The sequence below is a fragment of the Elephas maximus genome, chromosome 10 (genome assembly GCF_024166365.1).
Source record: "Elephas maximus indicus isolate mEleMax1 chromosome 10, mEleMax1 primary haplotype, whole genome shotgun sequence".
Classification (NCBI taxonomy): Eukaryota; Metazoa; Chordata; class Mammalia; order Proboscidea; family Elephantidae; genus Elephas; species Elephas maximus.
In genome coordinates this window covers 14,284,834-14,296,667 of record NC_064828.1, presented here as the reverse complement: position 1 = coordinate 14,296,667, position 11,834 = coordinate 14,284,834, and the positions used below count along the sequence as shown (strand labels likewise).

The 11,834-nt window shown below is 38.0% G+C and overlaps 1 protein-coding gene across 19 annotated transcripts in view; it reads left to right on the top strand.

The window, feature by feature from the left end:
• Positions 1 to 11,834, top strand: part of MGA (MAX dimerization protein MGA) — a 198,910-nt gene that overhangs the window by 162,505 nt on the left and 24,571 nt on the right. For 15 of the 19 annotated variants that reach the window (XM_049899694.1, XM_049899693.1, XM_049899695.1 and 12 more), the window contains exons 10-13: positions 6,114 to 6,340; positions 7,429 to 7,611; positions 8,234 to 8,306; positions 9,837 to 10,354. In XM_049899694.1, the coding sequence (XP_049755651.1) occupies positions 6,114 to 6,340; positions 7,429 to 7,611; positions 8,234 to 8,306; positions 9,837 to 10,354 (1,001 nt within the window). The remainder of the gene's footprint in view (positions 1 to 6,113; positions 6,341 to 7,428; positions 7,612 to 8,233; positions 8,307 to 9,836; positions 10,355 to 11,834) is intronic. The other 4 variants (XM_049899703.1, XM_049899704.1, XM_049899712.1 and 1 more) reach the window with 2 other exon arrangements.

Here is an 11,834-nt window from a genome sequence, read left to right as displayed (position 1 = left end):
TGTTACTATCTTTCAGTATGCTTTCTAGATGGTGTGTGTGATATGCACGCACGTACATGCCTGTTTTTAAATGGAATATTTCTCTGAGAATGGCTTTTTGTGTGTGCTAAATTTGAATCATTCTCTCATTTGGACTGCCAGAGTAGCTTGAAGTTTCCCCCATTTTTCTTTCCTCCAGATGTTCCTTGGAAAGCATACAGATGATCAATATATTTTCATGAAGGGACACACTTTGCAGTAAGACCCTGTGGACGTGGTTTGAGCCACGCATCTGGTGGCTGGGGCAGCTGGGGGCAGATAGGGCGTGGCAGAGCTGCTCACTTTGTACTCTTTGAAAAGCTTGTTTTTTCTTTTTGATAAGATATAGGCCCAAGTAACATTTTTCTCTCTCTCTTTTTTTTCTTTCTACGACATTTTTGTATTTGATTCAAATATATTGAATATGATTTTACCTCATAATCGAAAAGGGTTTCTTGCCTCTTGTTCGTCAGAGGATTGACGCTCCCTTTTTTGGCAGCTTAAATTTACATTTTATGTTACTTGTCATGTACTCATTTCAGTCAGAGATGATGATGGATGCCCTTCCATAATGTTCTTTGAATCCACGTGTACACACACATGCATGTATTTTTACAGAAATGGAACTGTTATGTATGTGGTATTGTAACCTTTAAAAATTTTAGTATCAGAAGGCCATCTTTTTTCCGTAAGTGTAGATGTACCATTGTAATTTTAGTTTCAATGGCTTTATATTATAGTCCTTTTGATTGGACATTTAGCCTTTTTTGGATTGTCTTTATTTTAAACAATACAGTGAAGAACATTCAGGTTTAGGATAGGCTATTAAAAGTAAAATTGCTGGGACAGTGAATGCCTGTTAAATGGACTTGTAAATAATGCTGGAGTTGTACCAACTTACATATTTGCTAATAGCTAGAGAGCACCAGTTTTTCTACACTCGACAACTGGGTATTTTTTAAGTCTTAAAACTACATCAAACTGATAGGCAGTTTGAGATCTTATTTTAAATTAGTATTTCTGTAATGATAGGTTTATTAACCATTTGTCATAAACCCTTTTTGTAAATTGTCTTTTTGAATTCTTTGCTAAATATTTTATTGGGTTTTTTTTTTTTATAGTTTTGCAGGAGCCTTATTTTACAAGTTTATAATTTTGTAATTTATTCTCTAATTTTGTTTGCAGCCCCTCTACTCACCCCTAAAAAAAGGTAAAAAGAAAAAGAGATAATTAAATCTGGCAGTTTCTTCCTATGTGGTTTTTGTATTTATAGTCACTCTTAGAAAGTCTTTCTCTACCCTGAAGATTATAAAAATTCTTTAGTTTTTTTTAGTATTATTATTTTTAAATTTTATTGTGTTTTAGGTGAACTTTACAGCACGAATTAGTTTCTCCTTCAAAATTTATACAGAAATTGTTTGTGACATTGGTTGTAATCCCCGCATTGTATCAGCACCTTCCCCCTTCCCTTTACACCCTGAGTTATCTATGTCCATTCGTCCCGGCTTCCTCCTCTTTCCTGCCTTCTTAGCTTTTGAACAAATGTTCCCTATTTGGTCTTGTATACTTTATTGAACTAAAACATGTTCCTCATGTGTGTTATTGTTGGTTTCATAGGCCTGATTAATCTTGGCTGAAAGGTGTACTTCGGGAGTGGCTTCAGTTCTAAGTTAGCAGGGAGTCCAGGGACCAGAGTCTCAGGGGTTCTTCCAGTCTCTGTCAGATCAGTAAGTCTGATCTTTTTTTGTGAGTTTGAATTTCGTTTTACATTTTTCTCCCGCTCTGTCCAGGACCCTCTGTTGTCATTCCTGTCAGAGCCATTGGTGGTGGTAGCTGGCCACCATCTAGTTCTTCTGGGCTTAGGCTGGTGGAAGCTGTGGTTCACGTGGTCTTTTAGTCCTTTGGACTAATATTTTTCTTATGCCTTTGGTTTTCTTCATTCTCCTTTGCTCCAAATGTGCTGGGACCAATAGAGGTATTTTATTTATTTATTTTTTCTCTCTCCTGCTCTGTCAGGGACTGTCTGTTGTGTTTCCTGTCAAGGTGGTCATTGGTGCTTGCCCAGTACCATTTAGTTCTTCTGGTCTCAGGCTCGTGGAGTCTGTGGTTTATGTGGCCCTTTTGTCTCTTGGGCTAATATTTTCCTTTTGTGTTTGGTGTTTTTCTCCTTTGCTTCAGATAGGTTGGGACCAATTGATGCATCTTCGATGGCTGCTTGCACAATAGATATAGTTTAGATGGCCACTCACAAGCTTTTAAGACCCTAGATGCTACTCACCAAAGTAGGACTGGAGCCCTCAGCTCCAGTAACTCGATCCCTCAAGGTGTTTGGATTTGTCTAGGAAGCTTCTGTGGCTTTGCCTTGGTCAAGTTGTGCTGATTTCCCCTGTATTGTGTGGTGTCCTTCCCTCGACCAAAGTTAACATTTGTCTGCTATCCAGTGAGTGATTTCCCCTCTCTAACCCCCCTCTCCCTTGTAACCATCAAAGATAGCTTTTTTCTACGTGTAAACCTTTTCTTGGTCTTTTTATAGTAGTGGTCTTACACGATATTTGTCCTTTTGTGATTGACTTATTTCGCTTAGCATAATGCCCTCTAGATTCATCCATGTTGTGAGATGTTTTGTGGATTCATCGTTGTTCTTTATCATTGCGTAGTATTCCATTGTGTGTATGTACCATAATTTGTCCATTTTATCTATTGATGGGCGCTTGGGTTGTTAACATCTTTTTGCAATTGTGAATAATTCTATAATGGACATGGGTGTGCATATGTCTATTCATGTGACGGCTCTTATTTCTCTAGGATATACTCCTAGAAGTGGGATTGCTGGATCATACGGCATTTCTATTTCCAGCTTTTTAAGGAGGCACCATATCGTTTTCCATAGTGGTTGTATCATTTTATATTCCCACCGGTGGTGCATAAGAGTTCTGATCTCTCCATAACCTCTCCAACATTTGTTAATTTCTGTTTCTTGATTAATTCCAGTAATGTCAGAGTGAGATGCTATTTCACTGTAGTAGAGATTATAGACCCTTGTCTGATAATGTCATAGCCAAAATAATTTTTTCCCTTTTCTATTACTTTTATAGACTTTTAAAAATACTAAAATTTTAATGTATCTCTAATATATTTGATATGAGATTTGTAGTAGGGACTCATTTTCCCCCCAGGTGGCTGGCTAGTCCTCACTTATTAAGAAGTATATACTTTCCCTACTGATTTGATATGTCACCTATATTGTAGTAAAATATATTGCTCGAATCTGTTTCTGGTCCCTCCTGTCTGTTTTGTAACCAGTGCCAGGCTATTCTAATATTATTTTAGTGTTTAAGTGAGGGTAGTGTCTTCATATATCTAAATGGTATTAATAGAAATAAGATTTTAAAGGTTTAAAATGAAATATAATACAGAAATATTATTTAGTTCTATCTTATCTTGCACATAAAGTAACACACGTTTCCATTTCAAAGCAACAAGATACAAAAGCGCATAAGCAGGAATACTGTGTACCTGTTGTCTCATTACTTGGCTTCCTGGATGAGTCTTCACCCTGTGTGTCTTATCCTCGGCCAGAGTTAAACTCCAGGAGCCAGCCGCTTACCACAGTATTCTTTGTTTTTCTCACTGATAGAGTCTTTGGTATAAAAAGAGCCACCAGTTTTCTTGCACTGTTAAGGGAAGGGTGAGGAGAGGAGGGAAGGTATTTTTGTTTTGCCTGCTCTGTGAAAGGAGTAGAAATAGGAAAGAGTTCTTAAGAGGGGGAGTGATGCGGAGACCAAAAAACAAACAAAAAATCAATATAAGGACAAGAAGACATTGAGGAAATCTCTCAGTATGTTTTGCCTAGTGAAAATGAGAGAGAGAGGAAAAAAAAAAACAACTAAGAGTTATAGATGATCTAGAGGAGTCGAAGAAAGAAAAAACAGAGGAAATCAAAGGAAAGACATACTCAAGGAAATGACATAAGAAAATATCCCAGAGATGGAGGACATGAAGTTTCAGATTAAAAGAGCCCACTGAATACCAGGGAGTAAAAATTTTAAGAAGACTCTTGTTGAGACACATCCTTCTGACATCTCAGAATATTAAGAATAAAGATGATATTCTGAATACTCTTAAAGACAAACCACTTTGACTGCAAAGGATGTAGAATCAGTCTTATGTCAAAGAATTATCAATAACACTTGATATTTTAATCAATGTTTTCAGAATTGGGGTGAGATGGGGTTGGATGATTTTTCAACCTACACTTGTATAGCAGACTACATTATAAATCAAGTATGTACATAAAATAAAGACATATTAAAACATGTAATGATGGAGGAAGTTGACCTTGTAGAAACTCTTGCTGAATTTCTGGAGGTTAAAAACCAAAAAACCAGACCCGTTGTTGAGTCAATCCCAAGTCATAGCGACCTTATCAGACAGAGTAGAACTGCCCCGTACATAGTGTTTCTTAAGCTGTAATCTTTATAGGAGCAGATACCAGGATTTTTTGTCCCTTGAAGCCATTAAGAGCCAAGCACTTTAACCATTGCACCACCAAGGGCTGTTGACACATAGTAGACATTCAAATATTTGAAAGCATGAATGAATACTGGGGCATTCATATGTGAATTATGTGATAAGTGAGCCAGGATTTAAAAGATGGGTAACTGAGCATTCTAAATAGCAAAGTAACTGACTCATTAATCACTTCAGCATTGAAGGTTTTTTTCTTTTAATTTTAATCTTTCGTTTTATTCAGCATTTTGGGGTTGCGCTTTGAAGGAACTCCTTAGACAAAATTGTTCTTCACAAGTGGGGTCATAATGTACAGAGCACATATACTTCATTTGAAATCAGGGAGCAGTTTGGGTTCTGCTTTGTGATGAAGGATTAATTGAACTAGATTTCTGAATTAAGTATGAGTGTTGCTCAGAATCACTTTATGTGACTTTAGGTTTTTTGATCTCTCACTTTGAATCAGATTCATCTTGTCTGAAGACGGACCAAAACAATCAAAAAAAACCCATTGCTGTGGAGTCGATGCTGGCTCCTAGTGACCCTGTAGGACAGAATAGAGCTGCCCCATAGGGCTTCCACGGCTGTAATCTTTATGGAAGCAGACTTTGTCCTACAGAGCACCTGGTGACTCTAATCGCCCACCTTTTGGTTCCCAGCTGTGCCCTCTAACCCCTGCGCCACCAGAGCTTCTTGAAGACTGACCATTAGAATGCAGGATGCAATGTTTGCTTCTCCGGAGCTATCTCATTTATGGGGAATGGGCAACTTGCTTATAGAATAAAGTCAGGAGCCCTTTTAATTTGGTTAAATAATGAACCCTTGTTTTCTTTGCTCAGAACTTCTTGATAGGATGATTTCACCTCAGTTGGGTTTCATTGCTTTTATATTGATATTAATGTTTTTGCTCCTTTGCTGAGTTCAGGTTGTCTTGTGATTGCGATTTGTCATCAGAAGGCAACGGTAACAGCTTGATCTCTGGAGCTAGTTTGCCTGGGTTTGATCTTTCACTTACTGCTCAGACTCCCCTGGGCCTCAGCTTCTTTAAGATGGAAATAATATTTACCTTGGGGCTCTTGTAGCAGTTAAATGAGTTAACACATACAAAGTGCTTGGAACAGGCACAAAGGAAGGTTCAGTAAACATTGCTTGTTGTTATTTGTAAAATAAAGTGTGGTATAAAATGGTATCTTTTCAATAAGGCCTTCTCTGGCCATGCTAAATACAATAACATCCACTCTTCATCTCCTTACCTTACTATATTTTTCTACATGGCGCTCATCATTACTTGATTTTATGTATTTTTTAGTTCTCTCCTACTGGGTTATAAACTCTCTGAGGGCAAGAACTTTGTTTTCTTCATAGCTATGTTTATTCTAGTGCCTGAAACTGTATCTGGTTCATAGTAGATGTTCGATAAATATTTGGTAAGTAGATTAATTAAGGTACGTAAGGGCAGCTAATCCATTTGATTATTTTAATTAGTCCTTGCCTTCTGTGAGGGAGCATGTTTTGTTTTGGCAGTGCCTCAGCATTGAACTTTAGTTGATAAAAGTGCCTGAAATCTTATCCTTCTTTTTGTTAAGCTATATGTGAAACAGAGCCTGAACAGCCCATTCGGCATTACCCGTTGTGGGTGAAAGTAGAAGGTGAAGTGGATCCAGAGCCCGTTTATATTCCAACTCCCTCTGTCATTGAGCCTATAAAACCATTGTTGTTGCATCAGCCAGAAGTTTTGTCTGCTACTATGAAGGGCAAACTGCTCACTGGAATTAAATCTACAAGGCCATATACTCCCAAACCCAATCCTGTGGTAAGCTTTGAGTTTCATTTTTTATTGCAAGTTACAAATATTTATAAAGATGATAGGTTCCAACCAGATTTTTGGTTGATGCTCTGTGAATCGTTTGTTCTCAGGTAGCACATCTGTAAGACATCTTTCTTTCTAGTTTAATCATTTTAGTTTTTGGCACTTAAAAATGTCATAAAAATAGAGGTGAGTAGTAGTAATTTTTAAAAATAGCCCAGTCTCTTTTCAAGAGGATCATAGAAGTATGGTTTTTCTGACATGACTTGCAAAAAAAGTCTTTTAAAGATACTGTTCTTCTGTAATGTAGACTATTTGGTAATTGAGATAGGTAGTGCGTATTATTTGTAGACAAATATTAAGGAAAATCTTTAAAAATTACTGTCATTTTTCAAGCAAATTTCTTTGCATACAGTAATGTCAATAAAATTCAAGATACAGAATAACAGGTAATATTTACATAACTGTGTGAAGACTAATAGGTTAAAGTGAGAGCTGGTACTTGCATTGTATTAGCAGCTGAAGCAAATCTGATGATCAAATCAGTCTCAGTCTTTCCACTGCATTAAACTGCAGAAAGATCTCGTAGAAAGCTGCTTTGTGATCTGTGTACCAGTTCTGGTCTGCAGACTGTTACTGATCTATGATGAGATAGGTACAGAAAGCAAGAGTAAATACGTAGAAACCTTTATAGCAAGTTGATAGGGTAATTTTATGTCTGTTTAGTCTAATCTAAAAGCTTGGCTTTGTATTTTACATGTCTTTGTGTTTTCTTTTGTTTTCCTAGTAGTTTGTTTTTATTGTATTTTACAAAAGCCTATGACTGATAATTAACAAATGCATTGTTCACTGCAGATAGTTTGAGAAGTATTGCTCTGGTATGATCTGAAATATTTTCATAGAGAACCAGAATCTTTCCTGACTGCCCCAAAATTCAGCACGTATGGACTGTACTCACAGTATTTCACAGTAAAGTTTGCGTTTAAAAATTTGAACTGTTGTAATAGGAACAAAGATTAAGCATCCTTTTGTTGTTTTTGAGTCTAGGAGACCCTTCCCAATATATAGAGTGTTTTGTTGTATGAAACTTACAGATTCGGGAAGAGGACAAAGATCCAGTCTACTTGTACTTTGAGAGTATGATGACTTGTGCCCGAGTTCGAGTGTATGAACGAAAAAAAGAGGAACGGAGACAACCATCCCCAACCCTATCCCCACCCCCATCATTTCAGCAGCAGAGCTCATGCCGTTCTAGTCCTGAGAACTATAGTGCAAAGGTGAATTACTTGTTGCGTAGCTTCTCTCTGTACCTTCCAATTGCCTGTTGCTGGTAATTAGGATTTGCATTGTACTCTCAGAATAATTGAGAATCTTGTGGCATAGAGAAGGATTACATGACGTGTGTATCAGTTTATCTGTTTCTCTACATTCCTATTCTAGAGCTCTGTCGCTTAAGGTTATACTGTTTTTAAAGAGTGTCACTCTTTCCAACCCCGGAGTAATTTAAAAAAAAGTTTCTGGGTTTAATTAAATCAGTTACCTGTAATTATTAGGGTTTGCATCTTTCCACATGGGTGAATTTTCTAATTAACTGAAGCTTGTCCTGGTAAACATCAAACATTTTGCCTTCTTTACTAGAATACACTAAAAATCCAATGTAATCCTTTTCTTGGTGACTCAGTCACTATTAAGAACATTAGCAAAACAAGTCTACTTATTTTTGACCAGAATTGTATATAATATGATAGCAGTGCAGTTGTATGTGCAAATGTGAAGTTGTTGACTTCGTAATCATTCGAATGATTTAAGCTCCTTTTAGAAGTTTAACGGCTCATGTCCCAGTCTCTGTAGATGGTGAATATGTGTTAAATTGAAATGTTTCTGTGTCGTTCTCTTTAGGAACCTGATTGTGAGCAGCAGCCCTTGAAACAAGTCACCGGCGACCTGGAGAATGATTCTGATAAATCGCAAGGTCAGGGTGAAAGTTGGGTTGTGTAATTTGATAGTCTTCACGGAGGTACAGATTGTAGTAATAGTGACGGAAACCCAAAGCACCAATTCCGAATATGTTTATCTACCCTGTTTCTAACTTCCCGTAAAAACAGAGACAGTAGGTAAAAGTGTTTTCCCATTACTTGGTCTGTTTAACACTCCTGTTCTAAAAAATAAAATTCATTCTTGTTGATGTGGTATGTGGTTGCAAGGATAAGTCAGTGATTTTTTTTCATAACCTCTATCCAAACCTGGCAATATTGGCATCAGTGCTTGCTGTAATTTTACCTCAGGTTTTAGTAGCTGCCACCATTGGAGAAATGTAGAGCGAGAAAGGAATTTCACTGGTTTATCCAGCAGAGACTACTGCCAGAATTACTATGATGAGAGGTAGTGACCAGGGAGTTACCTGTTTGTTTTTGGTTTGCTTAAAACTTCTGACACTTAAGCAACAGTGCTTCCCAACATTTTTTTAATGTCATGGCCTACGTAGAAAATGATGATGATTCTATAACACACGGAGGTAAGTGAGGGAGACTGCTACGATGGAGGTAACCTGCCTGAGAGAACAGGGTCATCCTGAAGGGCCGAGCCCTGAGGGCTGACAGGGTCGGTATCTTGGCACACCTGTAATTGTAGCACATTGGTTGGGAAGCTTGCTGTAGAAATCTAGGTGTCAAGTGAAGTATATATGGAGCCCTGGTGGCACAGTGGTTAAGCGCTCAGCTGTTAACCATAACGTCAGTGGTTCTAACCCACCAGCCACTCCACAGGTGAAAGATGTGGCAGTCTGCTTCTGTAAACATTACAGCCTTGGAAACCCTAGGAGGCAGTCCTCTGTCCTGTAGGGTCCCTATGAGTCAGAATTGACTTGATGGTAATGGGTAGTGAAATACATATCTATGTAATGTGTTGCCATGGATGTAAATGCACTGGGGCGATGAGTGATTCGATACACATTAAAGAATCGAGCAGTCATATATAGAAGCACATAAGTATTTCAGAGGTATGTAGTGTAGAAACTAGAGGTACAGTATACTTTTTTTTTTAAAACCAGAACACTATCTTGCTGTTCTTTAGGACTGACTCTACCCTTCATGTGTTACAAAGCATTTTCCAGTATCTTCGCCTTGCATACATGGATAGCACAGTACTAAGCTATACCAAACAAGCTTAGCCTTGGTTATGGTCATGCTTGGTTTGCAAAGTAAGTTTTTTTTAGAGCAGTCTTGAGAGACCCCACTCCTCTGCTTATTAGAGGGCCCAGTTAGCAGGATTGTGAATGCTAATGTAGTCTGATTATCTGGGATCTTTCTTCTTCCTGGAAAACACCCAAATTGTGAGTATTAAGCTATATATTAGACTGTCAGAGAGTATATGGAAATGGGACACTGAGTAACTGTTGAGTTTTTTTGCCCCTGGCACTTTTCTGAGGACTGAGGAAAAATAAAAATCGTTCAAAGTTTATTACAGTACTATGATGCAGAAATATCTTTCAATTCTTGATCAGAAAAGAGCTGGAAGTCGTCCTGCAATGAGGGTGAGTCCTCTTCTACCTCCTACATGCATCAGAAGTCACCTGGCGGTCCCACCAAACTGATAGAGATCATCTCGGACTGCAACTGGGAGGAGGATCGCAACAAGATTTTGAGCATCTTATCCCAGCACATCAATAGCAGCATGCCACAATCACTTAAGGTGGGCAGCTTCATCATTGAGTTGGCTTCTCAGCGAAAGAGCCGGGGTGAGAAGAACCCTCCTGTTTATTCTTCTCGTGTGAAAATCTCTATGCCATCATGTCAAGACCAAGATGATATGGCTGAGAAATCTGAATCAGAGACTCCTGATGGTCCATTATCCCTTGGGAAAATGGATGATCTCACTTCTATGCAGACAGATGCCCTGGATTCAGTGAGGGAAAGATTGCATGGAGGCAAAGGTCTGCCTTTTTATGCAGGGCTTTCTCCTGCAGGGAAGCTTGTGGCCTATAAACGTAAACCCAGTTCAAGCACATCTGGGCTTATCCAGGTGAGAATTATCTTTAATCTGGGTATAGCATCTTTTTATACTTAGGTAACATTTTTAGATTTCAGAGCCCCTTGTGGGCTTTATATCATGTGGAGCCTCATATTAGCTTATAATTTTCTTTCTAGTCTTCCAGAAAGTTGCTCTCCTTAAACTTTATGCCTGGCTCTGGTGATACTTTGACAACTAAGTAAGGATAGTTAGGGATTTAGTCTAGTTCTTGGATTCTGCCATTGGTAGAGAACTGTATCTTTTTCTAAACCCATCTATGGATGTTAGGTGTGGGCAGTAAAGGGAAGGTGGAACTGACTCTAAGGTAGGCAGTACACGTGTGAAACTTGGGAAAGCTTTCAGTTTAATAAGGTCTTATTTAAATACATGAGATTTTAAAATCCTCTTTAACAATTTCTGATTTTCTTAATTGTTTTTCCTTTATTTGATTTATATGGTTTTTGCCAATATGATCATTATTTTGGGACAAATAGGTCTATCATTGCTGCTTAGTAATATAGACAGATTATAATAGTGAAATTACACTGGCATCTAGAAAGTCATTTGTAAAGAGAAGCTCCTGAATTGAATTGTAAGTCATAGTCAAAACAGTGTTCTCCTTTTGCTCAATAATGTTAAATGCACTTTTATATCAGGGTAGCACATGTGTAGAAGTCTCTGATATTATTGTCAAGGTTAGTTGACTGTTAGCTTGACTGCTTTTCCAAGTTAAGAATTTCTCCATTAATAGCATGACTGATGACTTAACATAGCTGGTGCTGTGTGGTGGCCTTTATTGGTATTTCTTAAACTCTTAATGGTGAGGAGAGTTGTGTTTTCCACCTTACCCATTTATTGATTGGTACTTTGAAAACGGAGACTTCCTGAGATCATGAGACCAGGTCTCCTGAAATTTAGGCTTGGAAATTTTGTGTTCTCCTGTCTTGCCCAGGACTGACAAAGCCACCATAGAACGTGAACTTGCATAAGCAGTCAGGCCATTGTAGTACAGACTTTGCGGAAGCTGCTGAGTAGTCATCAGAGTGAGTCCCAAAGGAGCAGGTAGAGATATCTGACCTGGACTCCATATAGCTTGAAAAACTACCATAAAGTTTACTTTAGAATGGAAAGATCTCATTCGTTGTATCAAACTCAAGGCAAAGCTATCCCTGATCTTTCTAGGCTTAATCATAATTTCACTTAAGTAGCAAAGAGTAATTTTGTCACATGTTTCTGAAGATTAAGTGGCTTGCTGTAGCTCTTTTTCTCCTGAATTCCTCGTTAATTTGGAGAGTAAGAATTTTCTATTCCTTATTCCCTCCTTACCTTTTTAAATGATGAAGAGGGGGCACAGCAAAGTATTTATCTAGTCCCTCATCAATATGACCTAGAGAATGAGTAAAAAACTTAAGTAGGTTTGTTTTTTTTTTAAACTATGCTGCTGTCCAAGATGGGCCATCTAATCAACTGAGGCAGTAGAGATAATCTCTAC